The 25352-nt window shown below is 34.6% G+C and overlaps 3 protein-coding genes across 7 annotated transcripts; 2 read left to right on the forward strand and 1 right to left on the reverse strand.

The window, feature by feature from the left end:
- The first annotated feature begins 1785 nt into the window (after positions 1-1785).
- LOC106751787 (collagen alpha-1(I) chain-like) lies at positions 1786-11849 on the forward strand. The gene is made up of 9 exons (XM_014632925.1): positions 1786-1921; positions 2864-2905; positions 4200-5702; positions 5873-6055; positions 6470-7696; positions 7896-7967; positions 9367-10194; positions 11359-11484; positions 11708-11849. Exons 1-9 carry the CDS (start codon positions 1855-1857, stop codon positions 11743-11745), a joined length of 4086 nt encoding a protein of 1361 aa, XP_014488411.1. The 5' UTR covers positions 1786-1854; the 3' UTR covers positions 11746-11849.
- A 101-nt stretch (positions 11850-11950) lies between these two features.
- Positions 11951-17492, reverse strand: LOC106751789 (zinc finger protein 501). Of its 4 annotated transcripts, XM_014632931.1 has the most exons (5): positions 17189-17492; positions 16831-16908; positions 16609-16752; positions 14669-16004; positions 11951-12502 (listed from the first exon to the last, which is right to left on the reverse strand). In XM_014632931.1, the coding sequence occupies exons 2-5, from the start codon at positions 16891-16893 to the stop codon at positions 12474-12476; spliced, it is 1572 nt and encodes a 523-aa protein (XP_014488417.1). In that variant the 5' UTR covers positions 16894-16908; positions 17189-17492; the 3' UTR covers positions 11951-12473. The 4 variants fall into 4 exon arrangements, with proteins under 4 accessions (XP_014488417.1, XP_014488415.1, XP_014488418.1 ...); XM_014632929.1 differs by having other exon boundaries at positions 11951-16004; XM_014632930.1 differs by lacking the exons at positions 11951-12502; positions 16831-16908 and having other exon boundaries at positions 13782-16004.
- A 90-nt stretch (positions 17493-17582) lies between these two features.
- LOC106751788 (DNA excision repair protein haywire) lies at positions 17583-25316 on the forward strand. 2 transcript variants are annotated; one of them, XM_014632928.1, is made up of 16 exons: positions 17583-17719; positions 19459-19641; positions 19837-20042; positions 20123-20233; positions 20325-20474; positions 21148-21321; positions 21397-21591; positions 21712-21809; positions 21901-22007; positions 22115-22411; positions 22515-22783; positions 22874-23038; positions 23217-23403; positions 23514-23662; positions 24191-24307; positions 24487-25316. In XM_014632928.1, the coding sequence occupies exons 2-16, from the start codon at positions 19608-19610 to the stop codon at positions 24613-24615; spliced, it is 2388 nt and encodes a 795-aa protein (XP_014488414.1). In that variant the 5' UTR covers positions 17583-17719; positions 19459-19607; the 3' UTR covers positions 24616-25316. The 2 variants fall into 2 exon arrangements, with proteins under 2 accessions (XP_014488414.1, XP_014488413.1); XM_014632927.1 differs by lacking the exon at positions 17583-17719 and having other exon boundaries at positions 19375-19641.
- The last annotated feature ends 36 nt before the right edge of the window (positions 25317-25352 follow it).

Here is a 25352-nt window from a genome sequence, read left to right on the forward strand (position 1 = left end):
CCGATATATTATATGTTACTTCTATGTTATATAGCAGTTATATTTTTTGTCGGGATATAACATCAATGTTATAACTTCCCGCTCAACAATATAAATGCAATGTAATGCATGTGTTATATAACAATTCAATGTAATGCATGTGTTATATAACAGTTACGTTGTTGAATTATAACATTGATGTTATGTTATTGTTAATTGATGTTCATTGGATAGTAATTTCTTACGAATTTTCAAATACTCGAAGTATTGAGTTACGTTATAATACATTTTGAAGAATACTTCAGGACAAATTTGATTGCGATTAATTCTTCAAGAATCCTTTAGATATCATTTTTCTAATTCTGTAGGTATTTATTCAAATGAATTCTCTATAAACTTCTATTCACTATCTGGCGCAACTGTATGATATAAATTAAACTTCATTAAATAACTGAACTTGGCATGTAGCAGATTTCATATTGATTTTCTTTAATTCAACAGATAAATTCTAACAAATTTGTTTGAAATAATTCTATATCCGCTATTGTGAATTTTCTTGGTCATGCGATTAATTTCTTAACATGGATGTAGCGTATGGTAATAAGAAAATTGATTCCTTTATTCTGATAACATCTTCGTTGATTTCTACGTTAGTCAGTTGTAAGATCTGCGCTGTTTTTTTTTTCCTGTATTTTCTTAATTACGATCGTATTTTACATCCAGGATATTGGCATTTGGAGGACAATAGAAGTGATATTTTACAATAGGTACGTACGTTCTAAAAATACGCACATGGTCACGAGTTATTACACAATGAATCGTAGATTCGCTTTGTTCTCTAACACATTCGCATAATAATCGCATAGTTCTGCGACATTCATATTACCAAAGTTCACACAATGCGAAAAGAATCCCGGCATATTCCGATGCAAATGATTCGCCGAAAAACCAGTCTACTGTTGTCAAAACACCTACTACAATCCGCGCTATTCTGGTCAAACAATCGGACAGGTATATTTCCAAAAGAGGGTATACATATAATTTATGAAATAGAGGACTTTTTCGATATACTTTTAAAAATAGATATGATATCAACAAGTGGACACTGATCGAAATTCGCGAAATAAAAGTTATATTTAAAAAATCAATTTTACAATCATCATCTGGGTTGCAAGAATGCCATTGGAATCCGTTAGAACAAACTTGGAAGATTAGTACGTGCATACTAATTAATGATATCTCTTGAACGAAAATTACAACCGCAATTTATATACAAACAAATGTGGCTTCATAATTTATAACGATCATGACACTATAATCATTTTTATCTTTACGCGAATTATCATTTGCAAGGGCAAATCAAAGAAAGATTGACGACTTCGAGTGTTCGAAAACGCATGAGAGACACGGATTTAGCTTATTTGCTCACGGCATACCATTCAGGATGCTCAACAAACGTGACGAATATTGATGTCTCGGGCGGGGAAACTCCTAAGGAACGATGACGCAGTCATCTTCACCGTAGCGGATTGTTTCATAAACCAGTTGTGCTGTTTCTATTATATCACACAAGTACGCTTGTTACTAGCAATAGCGCGAAATAATAATTACTCAATGCCGTTCGACAATGTATATTAACTCGCATGTAGCCGATGATGCTACCTTCGATGATCGCTTGCGGCATTTAGATTCCTTTCACTGCTGGGGGTATCCTTGTATATATATATATGTATATATATATATATATATATGTGTGTGTGTATATATAAGCTGCCGATTAGAATCCTCCTGGCAAAGGATCGATAACCGGTGCCGCAGTATACGAAGAGCAATCGGCAAAGCAACTCTTACGCGTTCGTTTCCTGTCCAATCGAAATGTTGAGTGACATCTTGAAATGTTTTCTGCAGATTTCTGTCATGTGCTCTTTCTTCATCAGCTCAGGTAGTTTCGCGTCGTAAAGTTAATTTTAATACCATTCGAGTGATTACATCCGTGAGAAACTGAACGATTTGTATATTCTAAAAATGAAAATACATTTTTACACGTAAACTATTACGACTACATGGAGGAATTGATTACTCGTATGTTTAATATTACATATATAAAATGCCTTTTAATTTTATTCAAAGAATTGCATGTAGAAAACGAAAGTCCGAGTTATACTTTAGAAATAAATATGTTTATTGTAAACACATTTTTCTTTTCTTTGAGAAAGGAATTTCTGTTCTTAAGATTCTTATTATTTTTATTTAAATACTAATTAACATCTTTAACGGATATTTTATTTATGTTTCTTTCTGTTTGTGTTTAAAGAAATATATAAATATATGAAAATATCCCGGTAAACAATCCGTTAGCAGTGTGCCGACAGATTGGCGACAAATTCGACCTGTCTATAGATCCATGTGTCTGCATTAAGCTCGTGTTCTATCGACAGAACCTGTTGCCATGATTTACCGGCAGATTGGCGCAGAAACCGACTAGATCCTGTCACCAAACTGCGTTTAGTAAAGTATGTTCGATTTCTGTCATCAATCTGCCGTCAATCTGCTGGCATAGCATGTGAGCAGGTTTTGTCAAATTTCTGGTGGCAATTTGAAAATATCGTCGGGTAGAACAGATTCTGTGTCAGATTTGTTGCCTCTCTGCCATCAAAAATTTATAGCAGACTCTACTTGGAATCTACTTGCGCAGATTTGGCTACCTGGGATTTTGTGATTTCCAAAAATACGTTTGACAATCGATTCAATTCACGCGACATACAACTGTTATTTTTTTCGAAAACAAGTGCTTTATCCAAAGTTTAATTTGCGCTTTGTTTATATGCTTAACAATTATTGTTTGTAAAATATTCCAAATTTATATATTATTTTAATTTCTCAGATGCACGTGCAACCAACAATGCAGGCAGCAGTGACGCTTTTAGTACGTATAAATATTTCTTTTTATGTGTGCATGCCAGTGAAATCATCTTTATCTTATATGGCAGAGGCCTTCTCTGCATCGCGTCATGATTATACAGAGTGTTTGACGCAAGCAGAGCCATCTGTCAAATATTTATAGCTTAAGTTAATGTGAACAAAAAAGTATTGTGCTGTTTTGCAAACTATAAAATTTCAAGCTATTAATTATTAAAAATCCTCATGTATAGGCTTTTTTAATTAATAACTTAAAAATTTGCAAAATGATAAAGAACATTCTTATTCAAAGAGGCCTAATCTACAAGTATATGACAGCTGTGTCTGACAGATAGCAATATTGAACATGGAACCTCGAACTTTGAACATGTCGTTAGATACAATAGCTATTATACACTTAACACATTAACGGCGGGCAATCTCGACGAAAGTATGCTAGGTAGCGCGGCGGCCGCCCGCCTCGTTTTTCGGCCTAGAGCGGGCGATATTTTGTGTGATCATAAAAACTTTAAGGTACAGTCGAGCTAAATCGTATTACTACGACTCCCGCCTTTAAGCCGCAGTCGAGCTAAATCGTATTACTACGACTCCCGCCTTTAAGCCGCAGTCGAGATAAATCGTAGTACTACGACTCCCGCCCTTAATGTGTTAAGATAGATTGGGTCATTTTGAACAAGAAAATCTTTTATTATTTTGCAAATAACAAGCAAATTTTTGAGTTATTAATTAAAGAAGCCTGTATATATGGCTATTTTCAATACTTAATAATTTGAAATTTCGTGTGTTTACAAAATGGTAGAGAATTTCTTTATCCACATTGGCATAAATTACAAGTATATAATGAATGACATGGCTTGCAACAGACATCCTGCATATAGGATTGTTCGTCTATCTACGAAGGAAAGCGTGATTTTTTATTCGCAAAGATATTTTCTGTTAGAAACGAGTTATTACAAATTTATGACTTATTGGCGGAAAAATCGAGATTTCAAATTTTAGGAAAATACGATATTTTTCTCAGTTTAGAAATATTTAAATTAAGGAATATTATTCTTAACCATTGAGAAATACTATTTAAATTCATTTATGTTTTATTGAAAAAATAAAAAAATATCCAACATTTTCTACCTGTTCCCCAAATCGCTTGAAATCGCATATCTTCCTTTTCATTTATTTCTCGCGATATAATTATATTTTATTCATCGCATCATGTAATAAAAATAAATCTTGATGTCGTAACTTGCGATGGCGTTCTACCAAGATATAATAATAACAAAGAAACATATTTTTATGTGCTGCAGGCAGTGCATCATCCAATGCGTATGCTGGAGCCGTGGCATCAGCCGGTACTGCCGGCGCATCTGCATTAAATGGCGCCAATGCGTTTACAGGTGCATTTGCAGGAACAGGAAGTTCTCCTGGAGTCAACGAAAGACATAGAGAAATTCGTAACTATGACAATATTAATTTCCCTCACGACAGCGACGCTAATCGTGGAGTAAAATCTCTCAGTCATCATCGTGGAACGAAAAGCGAAGGTCATGACCATAATAAGGATGGTGATGACTGCTCTAAATGCAAATGGGAAAATGACGACTACTGGGAGCGAGATGAGACAGAAGAGGGAAGGGATGAGAACAATGAAGACGAATGCGACGACGGTGATGATGGCCAATATAAACCCGATAAAACACATCATCATGGTGGAAATGGACCTAGAGGACACACATTTGGACCGAATCCACCTGGAGTACATAAAACAGGACCTATATATGGCGACGATGTTAAAGGAGGAATTAAAGGAAGTAAACCCGATGGTCCTTTTAAGGTTACCAATTTCCCGGTGAGTACCGGACACGCAGGATCAACCGGTAATTATGGATCGACACCGAATCTTGGATCTAGCTGGAACACTCCGTTTACCAGTACGTCAAAGCCAGGATACGGCGGCGTAACCGCACATAATTTTGTGACAATACCGAGTTATGGGCCAGGAACAGGCTGGAACAGAGAAACAACATCGGTTAGTTCTGGCTCCACGCCAAAACCTGCTTGGGGCGGCGGACATGGCGACACGTTCGGAACGACACCAAGCCCAATATGGAGTACTGGACTCGGAAGTACTCCACCGGCGACAGGATTTTTTTCCCCGCAGAAGCCTGTTGGAAGTTATGGAACCACGCCGAAATCTGGAACAAACTGGAACACCGTTACTCCAGGTAGTGGATTTCTTGCTTCCCAGAAACCTGAAACACCTTGGAATAGTGCACACGATGGTACGCCTGTTGGTAGCTATGGCACGACACTGCAACCTGAACAAGGATGGAACACTGGATTTGGTAGTATTCCAACAACGGGATATTCTTTCTCGCATAAACCTGCGTCAAATTGGAACGGAGACCATGGTAACACACCTGTCGGGAGTTTCGGGACCACGTCGAAACCTGGATCAAGTTGGAATACAGGATTTGGAACTTCAAGAGTCCCTTCCTCACAGAATCCTGTACCAAGTTGGAATGCTGATCATGGTGATAAACCTATTGGAAGTTTCGGGACCACACCGAAACCAGGATCAAACTGGAAACCTGGATATGATACTTCGGCAGGAACTCCTTCTACGCAAAAACCTTGGAGTACTAGACATGATAACGTATTTGTTGAAATCTCCGGAACAACACCGAAACCTGGGCAAAATCGGAATATTGGATCCGACGACAAACCTGGGTCAAGTTGGAATCCGAGTCAAGGAACTACGTCTTTTGGTTCACTTAATTGTACTCGACCTGAAACAACTTGTAGTCTAGGTAAGTGTAATAACATTCTTACAGAAAAGCAAAACGATATTTTTGCATATATTTTTAATCGATTATATATATATAACTATTATTTATATAATAATTTATATGCGATTATAGAAAAATAACGTAATTTATATAAAAAAACTTCATATTATTTTGCATTAATATCATATTAGGAAAACAAGGTCCTGTAAAAGTAAGTCCGATACCACTCGACACTGCTTTTGGAAAAAGTAATGAATTTCCGGGCAATATTTCTCCCGGGGCGCCATACGGAGGAGGTAATACATTTCCTTTAAATAATCCTGGAGGTCCAGGTGGAAATCAAAACAGACCTTACGGGCAATTTGAAACAGCAGGTACTCGCTTATGAAGATAAAAAACTATTTTTTATTATATTATATATTTTGTCACCGCATGGCTTTTGCGCAAACGGCGCGTGAAACCAAAAATCTGTAAACTCGGTCACCTTCTCTTACAAGAAGGCGCGAACCTCCGGCTCCTCCTCGGCCAAGCTACGGCCTGAGTTACGAGCGAAAATTTGCATCGTCACAACGTATATATACAGGATGTCCCAAACTAATCTCGGTTCCCATGGAGTGCATGGGAACGTAGAACGAGTGAAACTGAGCAGAAAAGTCGTGTATCATTTTGCAAAATTCGCAATAGTTATAATGATAAAAAAAATCGATTTCCTGAAAATCGCATCGAGATCGCCCACCACTAGTTTATACATTTTCTTTAATAACGTGATATAATTTTGCGCGCCCCAGGTACTAGCAGCGTTCATGCTGGAGCGAGCGTAAAACCTAATTTTGGAAGCACGTCTTATAGCGGAGTACCTGACAATTTTAAGCAGAAAGAATATCCATCTACTAGTGGAACTATTACTGCTAGTTCTTGGCCAAGTTCTGGTCATATTGGAAGCGGAAGTAGTACTTGGCCCGGTTCGAGAACAGCACAACCTCACGCTGGATTTCCAGTGTCAAATATTGCGTTCGGGACAACTAAAACTCCATTTGGCCACGTGAGCACGCCAGATTCGTCCGGTAGTCCTTACGGAGGAGCGAAACCAAACAATTTCAACGCTGCAAGTAGTAGTGCAATTGCAAGCGCTAATGCAAATGCGTTTGGCACATCTTTTGGAACATACAATACGCCTGGAGCATATAATATTCCTGGAACATATAATACTCCTGATATAACAAGGACCACATCTAATCATAGAACACCATCGGTATCCCATACGGGAATTTTAAGTTATCCTGGTATTAAGGGTCCTTCTGAAAATATCAAACCTACTTATGGAATCGGTCCTTATGGTGCGCAGCCTGATGTCGGAACTGGCGTTTGGCCTAGCAAGCTACCTACCGCAGGTGAAAGAGAAACTTGGCCTGAAAAACAACCCGGAAGCGGAAGTGAAGCCAGGCCTAACACACAATCTAGCAGCGGAAATGCACCTTGGTCTGAAAAACAACCAGAAAATAATATTACGCCTAGTCATCTTGGAAGCGGAATTTGGCCTAGCAGACAATCTGGGCGCGGAAGTACAACTACGCCGGGCAGTCATCCCGAAATTGGAACCTCACCTGGAAGACTTCCCATAGGTGGAAGTAATACTTGGCCTACTCAACAAAAAGGAAGTGGATTTTGGCCAGGTACACAAGTTGAACACGGAAGCGGGTCTGGATGCAAAAGTGGAAGCTGCGAAGGTCCTACTATTCCATCCAGCGGAAGTAAAAATTGTAGAGAGAACTGTAATTACGGCAGCGATTGCAGTGAAGGAGATGACAATGTATCGGCGATACATGGACCATGTGGAGAAAAAAGCGGGCCCAGCGGTGTTAATAAAACCTACTATCCCGTTGGATTTGGCGATAGCAATATTCCAAATATCTCAAATACATACAAACCAAATTCACTTCCTAGTATTGGTAGTCAAGTTTACCCTGAAATTTATAACCCTGCATGTGAAACTGGAGACAATTCACGTAATCAAGGTAATAAAAGTAGTATTGATAATGTGTGTTCACAGTAGTATCTTTATAATAAACGTGACATGTATTCGTAATAATTTGTTTGTCTTAATTTTAAATATAATAAAATTTTCTAAAATTTAAATATAATATAATTTTTTAATTAATATTTAAAATTTTTAATTAGCAATTTTCTCGATTATTAATTTAATTTGAATTTAAGGTGACCGAGATGTAACACCAGGAGGTCCTGATCGCTGGAATTCCGCAAATCCATTTTTGCATAGATCTGTAGGTACGTTTGTAGTAAACACTGATGTTTAAGAAGTATCATTTTCATTACATTTATATTTCTTTATTAAATTTGTTATAATATCTTTGTTATAAATTTGTTATAATATCTTTATTAAATTTGTTATATAAATATATATCAAAGCTCTCAAGATTTTTTAATCTAATTAATTAAAAATAGAAAAGCAAATAAGAGACAAATGTTGAATATTTTCTGCATTTTCTACTGATATCCTTCTTTAAATTGATGCCATTTTTTGTTGTTTTATGAAAAACATTTCTGAAACATATTTTTTTTGTATGATATCTTTCAAAGTCCAAAATTTATATATATATATATATTGTCACCACAATTCGCGTCCGCGTCGGTTGCGGAACTCCTTCGCTCCCGCATTCGCGCGGCAACGGACCCACCTCAGCTAGCTCAGTTTTATTTCTCTAAATGGTGAGTCGAATCCTTCGCTATTCTTCGTGGTAGAGCGTCGTGGTTCTTACACGTTCTTCCTCGATTCCGCGGACACGTCGGAGAGGAGCCGAGAGGGGTAATAATTTAGAAATCGATTAACAGTAAAATAACAACACTTTAATCCGAGTGGACTTCAAGGCCGATAATTACGCAATCCTACTGATAATCGACTATACGGTGTGACATTGAAATAACTCGTTAGTTAGCCTGTGTCCTTCAAGTACAGGCAACTAAATTCAATACCACGGGAGATTCCGTAACGCGATCAAAAGAGAGCGATCTCTCGCCTGAGATGTTCCGCGAGATGCTTTATGCGGCGGATCTGAGCTCAACGGCGTCTATAATACGCGCGTCATGTTAACGAAAAAGCTCTCTTGCCCGGCGTCGTTACGCGAATCTCGCCGGGTTTTCCGTTGAGCGCCAGCCGGGTCTTCCCCGACAGTGGTTACTGCTTCCGGCCGATCCCGCACAGTCCGATCTAGCTCCTCGCCAGAAGCAGTTTCCACGAACAACTTTACGAGCTCCTGACACGGCTCAATATACAATCTCCAATGCAATCCCGACAATAATTCTACGACGATTGTGCGACCGGCGAAGGGAAAAGGCGACCGAGTCTCCGGGATCCTTACGCTCGAGACGCTCTCGAGTACATATATATATATATATATATAATATATAATATATATATAATATATATAATATATATATAATATATATATATNTATATAATGTATATATATATTATATATATAATGTATATATATATTATATATATATATAATGTATGTATATAAATTAAATGTAAAAATATGTATATATATATATACATATATATGGTGTATAAAAACAGGGATATACCTTATATATTTTTTTTTTAACATGTTAAAAATATATATATGTGTACATCTGACTATATTTTGTATTATTCACTTTTTAGGCGGTATTCCAAGTGATGTTTCACGTCCCTGGAGTGGAACTACACCTAAATCAATTGGCAAGGGAAATCTGTTCTTGGATTCCAGTCAGAGTATTCCTAAGCCTGGCGGCATTAACGCAAACAATGACAGAAATGTAATTCCCCTTAATCAAGAAAATACTAAGTCATTTGAAGGAAATCCTTTTCTGAATGATAACAAGAGAAGAGGAGATATTCAAGTCAATAATGATGAAGAAGCGATTTCGCTCGGAGGAAGGAAAACCGAGGGAAATAATCCTTTTAATGCAGTCCCTGGGAGTAAAAGCAATGGCTCAAATGGTCCATCATATGGTGGACAACCTGCCGGATTTCCTGGATCAGGAACTGCTGGTAATGGAGATGTAAAAAGTGATTTTTATTCTGGAGAAGTTTCTTCCCCGCAAAGCGGGAATATACCTTATCCTGCAGGAAGTAATCGCCAGAGTACTAGCCCATTACAGTGTAAACTTGGTCTTTTTGGTTGTGGAACACCCGGTAGCGGAAGCTATACAGCTACGAAAGGTGGTAAACATCCGGGAGGAATACATAGAGGAATCAGTGGAAATATTGGAGCCGGTATAGGAAGTGTTAACAGTGGCCCCGGTGAACCCGGAAATTCTGGAACCGGTCCGGTATCCAACAATTATGGAGACGGATTTAATATTGGTGCAAGTCATCCCGGATCAGCAGGAAATCATTTGGCAGGATCCGGTGCTCATGTTGGAACTTACGCTGGATCTTTTAGCAGCGCTCAAGCCTCCAGTTCCAGTTTTGCCAACGCTAAATCCTTTTCTTCGTCCGGTACAGGAGGTTCGTACCTTATAAAAGTGTTTCAACAATAGATGTAGATATTCTCGCACATACTCGTATCAACTCATTCCCAGTAAGTAAAAAATCATTAGTGCGATGTTATTACAACGATATTCAATAACATGTAATGTTTTAAAATTTGTCATATTTAGTGTTGTATGCAACATCATTATGAACAAACTTTAACACTAATTTGGAAATTTCGATAATATTGAAATGGGAGTATCATAACGTTGCAAATAACGTTGCACCAAGGTTTCTATATAATTCCCATAATATTTTTGAGATAATATTGATGAAATTATAAAATTTAAACATAACAATGATACCTATGAATACCGCTCTGGCCCCCTATTTTCAAAATGGTTGCACATACATAAGTGCCGTAATTACTTTAAGATATGAGTATGCCTACAAAAAATGGCAAATGTCATAAATAATATCAAACTTGCATTCTGAGCGCCATCTCTTATCAAACTCACTGACTTATCAAACACCCTACGTACATGTAAAATAAAAGACTCACAATGAAAAATATTTCAAGATCAACTGTATGTAATTATACAAGAAGTATTAGAAAAATGTGTAATTGATGCAGTATAATAATGCTACTGTATAATAATGCATAAATCAAAGGCAGCAGCGTCTTAATTAAAAGTAAGCGCTAGCTCCAAGTATCTGTTTTCGTTCTTTGACTATGAAAGTCATTACACGACCTATGCTAGTGTAATTAATTTATAGAATCTATAATATCTAACAATGATAGTTTCTGCAGTATACTTATCTGCTATAAAACAATCGAAAAATCACACAAAATTGTAATTTAATATATATATATATACGCACGATATTTATATTTTATAATAATATATACAGAATATTCTATACACAGAAAAAAATATTTAATTCTCTTTAAAATAAAATATCACAATTTCGTCGAGTATATTATCAACAATTCCACCCGTAAAATTTTATTTTTTGAAAACGTTTAATAGTAATTTTTTATTTCAAAAGAATACGCGAATATTTCCAGAACGTTTAATAAATAAATGTTTGTGTATACGTATCTATTAAAGTAATATCGGTTTATATATATAAATATGTAATCGGTTTACACGTAATATGTATAATAATCAAATATATTGTACAACTTTGTATGTTTAGGACATGGCGGTAATTTTGATCAAACTAACAGCGGAAGTTGGTCTTCCAGTGGTGCACAAAATCAAGGTAGACCCAATTCCTGGGCTTCCAGTGGTGCTTCTGCCTTTGCCGGAAGCAGTGCCGGAAGTAAGTTTCCATCCAAGAAATATTTCATTAAACGTAACTATTTAAAAGGTAGTTGTGTTAAAAAATATTAGTTATAAAATATAATGAACTTTGTGTATGTAATTATTTGTTTAAATCGAAATTTAATTCTCTTCACATTTTTCGACATCTCTTTACTGAAAGATATTATGAACATAATATTCAATAAAGTATGTGTGTAAGAGATTATGTTGTTATGTTACAGGCGGATCAGGAAATCATCCTGTCGACGTAAAGGGTTAATTCAAATTTCGACGAACATTTCACTAAGATGAATATTAAGCGGAACTGAATACATGCAGATGATGACATAATTGCAAAATATAATATACATTTAGTTGACGCTACCAATTGTTGTACTTAATACTTGAAACGCTTAGTTTCCTTATATGCTTTATATGTAAAAATTTTATATTTATTACACGTATTTCATTTAATCAATGCGATCATAATACGACCGTGGACAAATAGAATTTTTACCTTGTATGTACACTATTCATCAGTACGCTTATTTCGATTGATTAATAGAAAGTAAACAAGCATCCTAGAACTATATGCGTGTTTATTTACGTTGCAAACGCTATTTATCTGTTATGTGATCGATAAATTGGCCACATCGAATTGCAGCGTTCGAAAGCTCTCAGCACGATAAGTCGTTATAGGATGGTCCGTTAAAAAATACATCGATATTATAATACTTTCGTCTTTGTAATAAAATTGCTTCAATCGAAACATATCTTAACTAATTTATACAAATATATAAATGGAGAATTTAATTCCATCTCGCACACATAGATGGTAACATTAATCTCTAACATTCCAAAAGAACATTCTGAAAGACGATCCATACCGTCCACCCGGTACATGCAAACGAATTATTAATCAGATATTTTTTACAGTGCAAATATAATCATAACTCGCTGAGAATTATATAAAAGGATATCTTGAATGCATAGGGTCAGCTGTCTTCGTTAAGGCTTTCCATTGCGAGTCCATTGTGCTATAAGAATCATGAAGATTACCGTGTTAATTTCGTTTATATTGATATTATTGGTTCAAATATGTAAATTGGATAAGCTGACTTGTTAGTAACAAGTTAATAACAATTGATGTAGCTTTAATCTCGTTAAAACTATATCAAATCGAATAATTTAGAATATAATTCAGAGAGACAACTCGTCCAGGTAATTTTGCAGCCAATGATATTACATACTAGCATGAAAATAATTTGGAATACCACATATACATTGAAACTACTATTAAATTATTGATAAACATCCTGTTGAAAATTTCCAGGTGGATTGCCATGAAAATCCACTAGGAAGTCATGTGAATCCATATAGAATAATAAAAATCCATATAGGAATCCACATGGTTTGTGAAAATTTATGTAGGAATTTACAGGGGTTCCTACTTAGGACTTCAGATTTTGGCGCAAAATCGCAGATAGGTATATCGCAGAAACTATCATTATCAGATATTATAGATTCTATAAATTAATGCAAACATGGGATTCCATATAGACCTTTCCTATGTGGATTCCCACCTGGTTTCTTTCAACAGGGCAGCTATTATGATATTCATTAATCGTTTAGTTTACCAAGTTCGTATCACATATCGAGATAAAGCAATTTAGTTGATAAAACATCATTTTTGTACACGCAAATCGCAACAATTATTTGTATATGTATGTACTTATTTCTACTTTTCACACGTCATGATTCAAAATATTCTAAGATATCGCTGATCTTGGATAACACTTATTGCTATAGTCTACCAAATAACATTGAGTCGTTAATTAGAGATGATCATCTAGGTAGATCTCATAAGGCTTTCGGGATTCAAATATATCCTAACATTTACATTAAATTTTACCTTATTTGTTATTTTATGCTATGCATAATGCTATGTTTAATATGACAGTTTGGGAACTTACAACTTTTTTTTATACATGTATTTATGTATAATTTAGGTCTGGAAAAGAGCCCATTGGAGTAATGCGCTAAATAGAGGTATGGACAAAAGTTAATATAATAATCGAGGGAGGGAAAATTGAGACAATTGTAGATAGTCGCGGCAATATTGGATATGACATGAAACCAGATGTGTTTGTTTAAAAACACGGCTTAGAAGTAATGGTCTGGTTCCGATGTATGAAATTTTCTTTCTCTGGCTATATGCATAGGTGACATCGTATTTTGAAAAATAAAAAATTGCTAAATTAGATTTCACGACAGATTTTTCGATTGACATTACAAAATCAATATATATACATACATATATATATATATATATATAGACTTTGTAATGTTAATCGAAAAATCTGTGATGATAACTTAAATTCAAAATATAAATTGTAAATGGCCACCAACATGTTTGACGCATCATAACCCTATGTTTAGTTAATTTTAATTTGTTGATTTCGCAATTGTTCAACTCGACATACAGTATTATTTATATAAAATTATAGAATCTTGTCATACTATTTCAGGTATGATTGACTATATCTAGCTCACAATTGCTAAAAATTACAGAATTACTACCAATATAATTCTCTCGTATACATGGATTAAATAAACGTTATGCAGTGGCTTATTACCCATTATTTTTATGCGTCCGTTATCATTTTCAATTTAGCGGAATAACATAAATTATACTTTCTGTTTCTTTTATCAACGACGTATTGTGTATTTATTGATTTTTATAGATTTATAGATCTAACAATATTAGTTTCAAGATGGAATGTAAGAAATATAAGCGTTTTAATGGTTTCATTCGTCCTTAGGTAGGAGCGTAAAGTGACTGGCAGTTATTACTTAGAAATTAATTTATTATCTTCATACACACAGGAAAAAATACGACTTTCGCACCTATTGGCATATAAAACAGATATAGGTAGGATATAATTATTGGAAATATGCTATACAACTACAAACATACGGTGCTCAATGTAAAGAAACAGAAAGCTGTAATAGACTAGATCCGTGTAGTTAGGATATGTGGCTCGTGGACAAGTGATTATTTAATGCCGTCTTATGAGCGAACTTTTTCATACAGATAAGACATTCATGAGTTTTCTCGTTAACGTGCATCGACAAGTGTTTTTTCAACGCTGCTTTGTCTTTAAATATTTTCTGACAAGAACTACACTCGAAAGGTCTCTCACCGGCGTGAACCAGAATGTGGCTGGTTAGCGTAGTCTTCTGCGTGAAGGCTTTGTGACACACATAGCATTCGTACGGTCTGTCACCGGTGTGGGTTAACATGTGTTTCCTCAACGACGATTTCTCCTTGAAGCTTTTGCTGCAAATGTGGCAGGCATGCCGCTTGTCGCCCGTATGTATGATCATATGAGAGTTCAATCTGGTTTTTTCCCTGAATGCCATATCGCACAGATCGCACGCAAACGGCTTCTCACCGGTGTGTATCAGAGTGTGTCTATTCAGATCCGACTTCCTGGTGAAAATCTTATCGCAGACCTTGCAGTCGTATTGACCACCGGTGTGCAGCAACATGTGGCTATTTAAATCTGATTTCCGTGCGCACGCTTTATGACAAATGTGACACTCGTGCGGCTTTTCTCCCGTGTGCACCAGCATGTGGGAATTTAATTTGGCTTTTTCACGAAAAGTCATCAAACATTCCTTACACTCGTACGGTCTCTCGCCGGTGTGAACCATAGTATGCCTAATTAATTCTGATTTTCTCTTGTACGTTTTCTCACAAACGTTGCACGCGTGCGGCTTTTCGCCGCTATGGGCCAACATGTGATTGTTGAGCGCTGCCTTTTGAGCGAACGCTCTGTGACACAACGTACACTTGAATTGCTTATTCCCCATATGAAGCGGCATGTGCATATTCAGTTTTGCCTTTTCTCTAAATGCCGCAATTTCACATTTATAGGATCTATCTCCCACGTGGCTGGACATGTGCCGATTTAAAGTAATTTTCTCCTTAAACGACGCGTGGCACACATCACACTCAAAAGGTCTCTCCTCCATATGCATCATCTGATCGTTCATACCTGCCCGCTTCATAAAAGCTTGCTGCAACGCATCGCAATCGTACGGTTTATCCAATACGTGTAGTTGCATGTGACTTCTTAAGCACCATTTATAAGCGAATCTTTTTTGACAGATATTGCACTCTAATGGGCTCATTCCAACATGAGTCAACATATGGGCGTGCAGACTGGAGTTATCGGGGAAATTCTGCTGGCAAACCTCACACTGACTTCCGCTGCAATGCATTCTTAAATGTGTTACCATGGAATCATTGTTTAGAAACCACTTCTTACAAATTGAGCATTGTATTTTGTAAAATTTTGCTTGTTGTCCGTTCTGACAAAATCCGTGGTGCTTCTCAGGGTCTTGTGCTTGTAGAAAATTTGTGTTAGCCAAACATCGTTGCATTACGCTATCTTCCTTGTCGCATAAATTAGCATTTATTTGTGCCGTCCAATTATGATGACTGGTAGATTCTCCTTCCAACTCTAACTTTACCTGCAATAATTTATGAAATTTTATAAAGAGTATAAAATATATATATATATATACATATATACATATATATACATATATATATATATATATATATAAAATAGAAAGAAAGAGAGAGAGACTAATGTATTTGTCTAATTATATAATATTAAATAAAAACACCCGTATTCTTTGAAGGACAGAAAAAAATTAATGTGACATTAAGAATTAATATATGGTCATAATTATTATAAATTAATAAAGAGAAAAGAAAGATGAAGTATTTGTAAATTGATAAATGTAAAATCAAATTAAAGGAGCAATGGATTAATAAGAGCCTACCCACAGATATTTCTGTGCAAACTTGTAAAATTTATTACTTGACGTCAGAGACAAAGTTATAAACCAAATGCTGAAACTTATGGCCCATTAAGTTCTGATGTAATTCTCTTATTACTGTCATTAGGAACTAACTACTGGAAAAAATCATTCAAAATATGACCAAAAACATTTGGTTTATAATTTGGTCTCTGATATAAAATAATAAGTATTACAAATTTGCACACAGATATCTACCTGTAGGCTCTTATCGGCCCATTGTTCCTTTACCTTAACATTATAGATTTACCATTTCGTTGGAGAAATCCACTTCATTGTTTTCGATAGGCAGAAATACCTTCTCGAAAGTACCAGAGCAAATATCCTCCATGTAGTCGGGATCGAATCTGTCACCTGGTTCCTCTTTAAGCACGACGCTCACAATGTTCTCATCCTTAAAGTAATTCTTATGTTAGACTCTGGACAGGACCAGCAGTATACCGTGCCGCTGTGTTTCATACAAAAAGTTTACCATAACCTGACTGTCTATGGCTAATGCATCCATCGGTTCATCTTTCACCTTAAAACCTTCCATTTGCTACACTTCACTCTGAAAGTGAAATCAATTTATTCGCTTAACGTACGTTCCATGATGTGTGATATCAACGGTATCCAAAAAACAAATTGAAGTAAAGAGACAAGGAAAAAGCTTTGTACACGATGGGTGCAGCCAGAAATTACATAAAAATGCTATCATATAACCTCAAACGCGGTAGCAGGTCCGGAACGCGATAAAGGGTTTCGTCGACGCCACAGTTTCACACAGTTACGAACCTGTTATCGCGCAGAGAACATCAAACTGAAGGAACGATTGCTCGCTGATTACTTACAGCGTAGGTTACATGGCCCTTCCATGTAGTACACAAATATAGGTTGCGGCCGACGTTGACGTTCCCTTAGTCCGTTGGCGCTTCGTAAAGAAGCAAAACGGAGACTCTCTGTCGAGTCTCTGCAAGAACGAGTCGTTTACACGACTCCTGATACCGGGAAAAACACTATCGCGTATGCACGATACGACTCGCGTCGGCCAAAAATCGACGAGGTGCACTACACACTTCGCGCTGGCGTAGATATTTAGATACACAGTGGATAATGTGTTGCACAAACGTTCTCGCGCGCGCGCGCACACGCTACGCACACACAGTCTCGTTTGTATGCATTCATGTCACGCGAATCGCACGCACACGTAACGCGAGCTAGGCGCTGTGCGCGGTAGCCGCACATCAATCGGATAAACGCTCTCGTGCGGAGCAGGTGTCTTCGATGTTTCTTATCTAACTTTACTACCTATCAGTTCACCTACATGTGACGTATTGACCGGCGTAAATCATAGTTTCTGCTAACGGTTGACATTTTCCAAGGTAATAACGTGATTTTTTTTGTGAGAAAAACACGCCGGGTTACGATACTGTTGCGTAGAATGCGAGAGAGGAAAGAAACGTAATTGCGGGTATTGCGAAAATTCGAACTTTTATTGTGCTTTTCTACGATAGATAGGCAAACAAAAGATGAATTAATTCGAATTTATATATAAATGACTCTATATATATATATTGGGTACTGGAATTAATTCTCGCTGTTTTATGTTACAAAAACTCAAGTTTATTTCAAAAGAATGGTACATCATATCTTATTCAAAGTATTGCTCTTCGGAAGCTACAACCTTTTCCCACTTTTCGGGTAACACATTGATTCCGCGGTGAAAAAATTCAGGTTCTTTCGAGGCGATCCAGTTATCGAGTCATTTTTTGATATCTTCGAAAGAATTGAAGTGCTGCTCAGAAAGGCCATGCTGCATCGACCGAAACAAATGGTACTTGAAGAAGCAATGTCTGGTGAATAGAGCGGGTGAGGTAAGACATCCCATCCTAGTGCCGCCAAGATTTCGCCGCGGAATTCGCTTGCTGCCCGAAAGATGGGAAAAAGTCATCGCTAACGATTGACAATATTTTGATTGATGTACTTTTTCATTTTGTTTCTTAAGTAAAACCATACTTTTTGCAAAAAAACGAATGGAACTTTCCGATTTAACTAATATATCTCCTTTGGAGTGATCTTCCATATAAGAGCATTTAGACTCTCATTCGAGTTTTGAGTATAATACGCGATACAGGCTCCCCAGACAGCACAAATGTCAAAAATCGGGATATGAAACGTCTTTTAGACGTCTTGAAGTCATGTTTAAGATGTCGTGATATAAGACGTCTTTAAGATGTTTTTAAGATGTTTAAAAGACGTCTTATGTCCCGATTTTGGACATTATACTGTCTGGGTCTTCACATAAATAATATAATAGTTTTCCCTCCCTTTTCTTCTTCAATTCAAACAACAATGTTCAAGTGCATTCTACCGGTGGCGATAGATTTCACCTTATATTCCCTAGATTCTTAGGTCCATGGTAGTGTTACAATTTAACTACATACAGTTGCAACAATAGCTGAAGCTCGGCTTCTTTGATGTCAGTGGTCATCGATCACGTGACTGTCAGCCATGTTGAGGGTTGTACCGGCGCTGAATTTAAATGATATCAAGTGACGTAGTGAGACACAGTACTACTCACTATTCATATTATTAAAGGACTTGAGAGTTTCATATATCACATACAAAAAATATACTGATATCACAATATTTAGAAATTATTTATTTACAAGCTCTCAAGGTCTATAAATATTAATATCATTGTGTATATGTGATAACTTTTTACGTAACCTTAACATACCTTTCATTATTCTTCGGAAATCGAAAGAAACTTATTTCATTTTCTCCCTGTCCACAAATATTTTTACATGTAGCAAACGTACACGAGATACCACCTCTTTCATTCATCTTATATTACCATTATAATATAAATACTTTTAAATGTATTAATACTCAGCTGTGCTCTCACTCGCCGATATTGCTATGACAGTCCGCCATATTCTTAGTTGTACAGCCAACGCACGCGCAGAAGAAAATCAAACCCTCAATTTTTAGCACTGTCGCAACTTGTATGTAGTTAAACTGTGGTAGTGTCTCGCGAGAACAGCTGAGCAGTTTGGATGTGCTTATGCGCGTGCTCGCTTCTATTCTTTGTTGAATTTCTTGTCATATTGTTCCTTAGAAAATGAAAACGATGTTGGGACATTTTTGATCAGCTGAATCTACATACTGAGAGAGAGAGAGAGAGAGTTGTGTATTAACTTCGAACCAACATACTTAACTATAAGAGAAAAAATAAAATTAGAAATTGATATAACGAATCTTGAAAGAATGGGTCCACCGAAACGTTTTAAAAGAGATAATAGTATGTAATTTATATCTTTACACGTTTATCTTTTGTTTACTATAAATCACTTTACACGATTTTTTACATTTATTAATGATTTAATTATTAATTTATAAATGATTTATTTTTATATCTCTGTTATGGCATATATTCATTAAAAAGCTGTATAATGGATATCTTGTATAAGTTTATTATTTGTTTTTATTAATTAAGGTAAATGGAAAAAGCGTAAAGATGACTATGATGAATACAATGATGAAGATTCGATTGATAGTAATGAAGCAGATGGTGTGCCAGATGCAGCAAAAAATGATGTAGAAAAACAAGATGATAGTGCAATTGAAGATGAATTTGGAGCAAAAGATTATCGCTTACAAATGATTTTAAAACCAGATTGTGCGTCTAGACCATTATGGGTGGTAAGTATAGGTAGTAAGTTGTTAAGTGTATACAAATTTTATAAAAGGACTGTGTTAATTTTTCTTGTAATATTTTATAGGCACCAAATGGACATATCTTTTTGGAATCCTTTTCTCCTGTGTATAAACATGCTCATGATTTTTTAATAGCCATATCAGAACCTATATGCCGGCCAGAACATATTCATGAGGTTGAATTAATTGAAAATATATTGTTAATTAAAATTATTACATATTAGTGACACGCATATATATGTTAACTTTTTTCCATTTTTTTTTTAGTATAAGCTAACTGCATATTCACTCTATGCTGCGGTTAGTGTAGGTTTACAAACAGAGGATATAATAGAATACTTAAAAAGGTTGAGTAAAACTAGCATTCCTGATGGCATCATTGAGTTCATAAAATTGTGTACATTATCATATGGAAAGGTAAGTAAAAAACTTTTCTGTGATGCTGCAAAGATTCAGATTTTATATATAAAATGTCAATTAGTTGATATTACAACTTTCAGAGTAGAGAGGGGAGTCCAAGTTATTTATTTTTTGTTAATGCGTATTATGAAAATATAAACGCTTCTTTTTTGTACAGTGGATTAGAAAAATTTCTGCAAGTGTGTCCGTAAGGTGAAAATTATAAAAATAAGCAAATTCTCTATGTGTTGATCAATGAAATTATAAATACTTTAATAAGTTCAATCACTTTTGTAATTTTCACCTTGTCTTGAGAAACGTAAAAGCCCTTCAGTTCTAAACAGACGTGCTTCTGTGTGTTGACTATTTACAATTGGTCTGTTTCTTCTAACTGAATTGACTGCACTAATTTCAATTTATGCACATTGAAAAATAAGAATTTCGTACGTTATATGTAAAATTTCATGTACTTTAATATGTATGTATATTTCTTGAACTAGTACAGCCAGTTCTAAAAAGAACAGACCAAATGAAAAATATTGGCCGGCAGCAAATAGTGTGAATTATTAACTGGACGCGCGCGTTTTTAGGCAGGCAATGAATCGTAAAGAATCGCATGTTGATGCAACACCCTATATATACACGTGTCAGACACATCCTGTATATGTAAGACATTGTAAATATTTTGTAGGTCAAACTTGTTTTAAAACATAATAAGTATTTTATCGAATCTCCATTTCCCGAAGTTTTGCAAAAATTATTAAAAGACTCTGTAATTCAAGAATGTCGATTGAGGAAAATTGTGGAAGAAACTGAGGCTGATGATATTATTACAAATATTCAGACCAAAGTAAAAGCTCCTCAGGTAAAATATATATTTCTGTTATTAATTGATTTTTGTAGTAAAATATATGTTAATTTTCTTTATATTGGGATACAGTTTGGAGCAAAACCAGTCGCAAATACGTCCGCACCTAGTAAAACAAATTCGGAGACTCCTGAGTCTGGCCCAATATTAGCAGAAACAACTAATATTCCAGAAGACATAACTGCGTTTTATGACAAGATCGATAAAGAGGATGAAGATGAAGAAGAATATCAAGAATTAAAAACAGTTAGTTTTGAAGTGAATCAGGTATGTACATAAATTATATAAATTTATTTGAAGTATTGAACATATTTAATATTATGTTGATTTATATAAAATGTTCTAAAATTTTTATATCAAAATTACATGTACTCTTATGGTAAAAAGGAAAAAATTGAAGTTATACAAAAACGATGCATTGAATTGGAATATCCTTTATTAGCAGAATATGATTTCCGCAACGATAGTATAAATCCAGATATAAAGTAAGTAAAATTAACGAAAATCAACAGATCTTATTTTTTTATATATACAATAAAAATGACTAAAAAAAATAATAACTTTATAACATTACAGTATTGATTTAAAACCATCAGCTGTGTTAAGACCTTATCAAGAGAAAAGTCTGCGTAAAATGTTTGGTAATGGACGAGCTAGATCCGGGGTAATAGTCTTACCTTGTGGTAAATATAACAATAATAATTATTAGAATTCTTATTAACTGTATGAAATATAACAAAAAAGCTGTATATTTTTATTTTTTGTCAACATTGGATTTTGTAAAATATAGGCGCTGGCAAAAGTTTAGTCGGAGTTACTGCTTGTTGTACAGTACGTAAACGCGCTCTAGTATTATGCAATTCTGGTGTGTCTGTCGAACAATGGAAGCAGCAATTCAAAATGTGGTCTACCGCCGATGATTCGATGATTTGTCGATTTACCAGCGAAGCAAAAGATAAACCTATGGGTTGTGGGATATTGATAACTACATATTCCATGATTACACATACTCAAAAACGCTCCTGGGAAGCTGAACAAACGATGCGATGGCTTCAAGAACAAGAGTGGGGTATTATGGTTTTGGATGGTAAATTTCGTTATTTATATTACTGTGCGGCACACTAATATCTTTTTTTTATATAAATTAATAATTCAAATCTTTTTTTGTTGTTTTTTTTTTTTTTTTTTAGAGGTACACACTATCCCTGCAAAAATGTTCCGCAGAGTCTTAACGATTGTTCAGTCCCATTGTAAATTGGGTTTAACAGCAACGCTTTTGCGAGAAGATGATAAGATTGCCGATCTGAATTTTTTAATTGGACCCAAGTTATACGAGGCTAATTGGTTGGAATTACAAAAGAGAGGATTTATCGCAAGGGTGCAATGCGCCGAAGTATGGTGTCCCATGACTCCGGAATTTTACAGAGAATATCTTGGCTGCAAAATGAGCAAGAAATTAGTTAGATCACTTCTCTATACTATTTTTATACAATTATTAAATAGAATTTTAGTGTATATTTTAAAATATGGTATTTCTTTTTTATTTCAGTTGTTATATGTGATGAATCCGAATAAATTTCGTTGTTGCCAATATTTAATCAGATATCATGAGAGACGTGGAGACAAAACAATTGTCTTCTCAGATAATGTATTTGCGCTAAAGCATTATGCTATTAAAATGAATAAGCCGTATATTTACGGTCCTACTAGTCAAGTAAGTACAAATCATATTGTTTTTGTGCTTCACGTAGCACAACGTTAACTTTTCATTCTTTGAGTACTTGAGATATATACATGCGTTCAGCAAATGTTATCGGATGTCTAATTTTACAACTTATATTTATTATATTTATTAATATTTATTAATAAAAATGATTTATTCATATTTTCAGAGTGAAAGAATACAAATTTTACAAAATTTTAAATTTAACATGAAAGTAAATACGATATTTGTTAGTAAAGTGGCAGATACTTCTTTTGATTTACCAGAAGCTAACGTTTTAATCCAAATTTCTTCCCATGGTGGATCTAGAAGGCAAGAAGCACAACGATTAGGACGCATACTTAGGGCTAAAAAAGGTATAGATTTAATATTTCAACTTTTTTTTATCCCTTCATTATGTATATGTAAATTATCATTATTAAAATAGTAATAATTAAATAATTAAATAATTTCATTTTTATTGTAGGTGCAATCGCAGAAGAATATAATGCATTTTTTTATACTCTTGTGTCGCAAGATACAATGGAAATGAATTATTCGAGAAAGCGCCAACGGTTTCTCGTAAATCAAGGATATGCTTATAAAGTTATCACAAAACTTGCAGGCATGGATGAGGTAAAATTAAAGATAGTAAAATAATTAGCTATATGTTAGTGTTTTTTTTAAATATATTTTAAATTTTTTTGTTAGTGTTTTTTAAAATATATTTTTTAAAATATATTAAAAATGTTATAGAAACAGTTTTAATGGACCAAAAATTCATATCTTTGTTTTTCCATTTAATTAAAACCTTTCACTAGTATATAAAATAAAGTAAAAAAAATTGTAAAATATTTAAGAGAAATATGTGAGACACGTATAATTTATGGCAAACCTTATTTACATTATTACTATTTATTAGAATTACAAATTGGTTGGACAAATTCGTAAACAAAATATATTGTCACATTTGTAATGTTAGCATATATTTATTTAACTATTGTATTCTCTATAAAATGTGCAAATAATTATCAAGATAGTAAACGGATTTATACTTGTATCAATTATTTAAAAAATGTTTTATTGGAGAATAATATAACAATGCAATTTTTATCGTTTACTGTTTAGAAGCATGTTTGAAAAAAATAAGTATAATTTGTGCAGGAACCAGATTTAATGTACGCAAGTCGAGAAGAACAAGGTCAATTGTTGCAACAGGTTTTAACAGCTAGTGATACAGATGCAGATGAAGAAAGAATACCTGGTGAAGGACCAAGACCAGTGAGTATTATAAGAGTAAAGTATAATCTAAAGTCTCTATTCTATAACTTTTAACAGCAGTATCGTTGTGTCGTTATGGTATTATTGCACGGGTATAACATGGCAAAAAATTATGCAATAGCATAACGACATTATCATTAACAAAGTACAGGTCTAGATATATAAAATTTTTTTCTCAGATTGTACGTAAAGCTGGTACTATGGCATCGATGTCAGGCGCGGATGATGCTGTCTATTATGAATACAAGAAAGCTGCTAGTTCATCAACAGCAAATAAACATCCTCTATTTAAAAAATTCAGGACATAAATACAATAGATATTTATCTATAAACACTTTTTTCTTTAACATTTAAAGTATGCATGAAATAATAAATCCTATTATTATTTCTTATAATGTTAATGATAATAAAAGAAATTAATAATTATTATAACACATTAATTGTTATGATTTCAATTTGTTTCTTTCACACGTCTTGTTACAATAATAAAATGTGAATTTTATATTAAGATTTTGAACAATTTCATAAAATGAAAATACTGTATTAATTTATGGTCCGCGTTCTGTATGAAATTATCGCATTATCTGACTCAAACTAAGCCTGTAATCTTTATTTAGTCGCATTTTTTCGGTTGTAAATAAACACTGGTATAAAAGAATTTATTACAATTGTTATTATTATAGCAATTTAGTTTTTATTATAGTAAAGTTCATATTTTTCTCTCTACCAATGAACATAATAAACAGTATTCACGCGAAAGAAAATACAATTGGTAAAGTTACTTCTTTACTAAAAAACAGATGTTTCTTTATTGTAGACATCTCTAAAGCCGGAAGTAGGAAAAGATCTGAAAAATATTTCTAAAAATTCGCGCTATCAAAGAATATAAAACACTGAAAATTGTTTTTTCCGAAATGTTAAACATGTCCATCCCTCTTAAGCCTAAACTACAAGTTTACCGGAAAATGAAAAACCGGATCTAAGGTTTTGATACTTCCTCGCCATGACCATCCTGATTAATGACGTCAGAAGCGAGAAAATACAT

This window comes from Dinoponera quadriceps, unplaced genomic scaffold (assembly GCF_001313825.1).
Source record: "Dinoponera quadriceps isolate SergipeBrazil2010 unplaced genomic scaffold, ASM131382v1 scaffold179, whole genome shotgun sequence".
NCBI classification, from domain to species: Eukaryota; Metazoa; Arthropoda; class Insecta; order Hymenoptera; family Formicidae; genus Dinoponera; species Dinoponera quadriceps.

Coding starts and splice junctions, on each gene's coding strand:
- LOC106751787 (XM_014632925.1), top strand. CDS start 1,855: ATGTTGAGTGACATCTTGAAATGTTTTCTGCAGATTTCTGTCATGTGC. Junction 2,906..4,199: donor AGGCAGCAGTGACGCTTTTA/GTACGTATAAAT, acceptor TATGTGCTGCAG/GCAGTGCATCATCCAATGCG. Junction 7,968..9,366: donor ATTTTTGCATAGATCTGTAG/GTACGTTTGTAG, acceptor TTCACTTTTTAG/GCGGTATTCCAAGTGATGTT.
- LOC106751789 (XM_014632929.1), bottom strand. CDS start 16,893: ATGGAAGGTTTTAAGGTGAAAGATGAACCGATGGATGCATTAGCCATA. Junction 16,753..16,830: donor CCATAGACAGTCAGGTTATG/GTAAACTTTTTG, acceptor AATTACTTTAAG/GATGAGAACATTGTGAGCGT. Junction 16,005..16,608: donor TGGATTTCTCCAACGAAATG/GTAAATCTATAA, acceptor AAATTATTGCAG/GTAAAGTTAGAGTTGGAAGG.
- LOC106751788 (XM_014632928.1), top strand. CDS start 19,608: ATGGGTCCACCGAAACGTTTTAAAAGAGATAATA. Junction 22,784..22,873: donor GCAAAATGAGCAAGAAATTA/GTTAGATCACTT, acceptor TTTTTATTTCAG/TTGTTATATGTGATGAATCC. Junction 23,663..24,190: donor AACTTGCAGGCATGGATGAG/GTAAAATTAAAG, acceptor TAATTTGTGCAG/GAACCAGATTTAATGTACGC.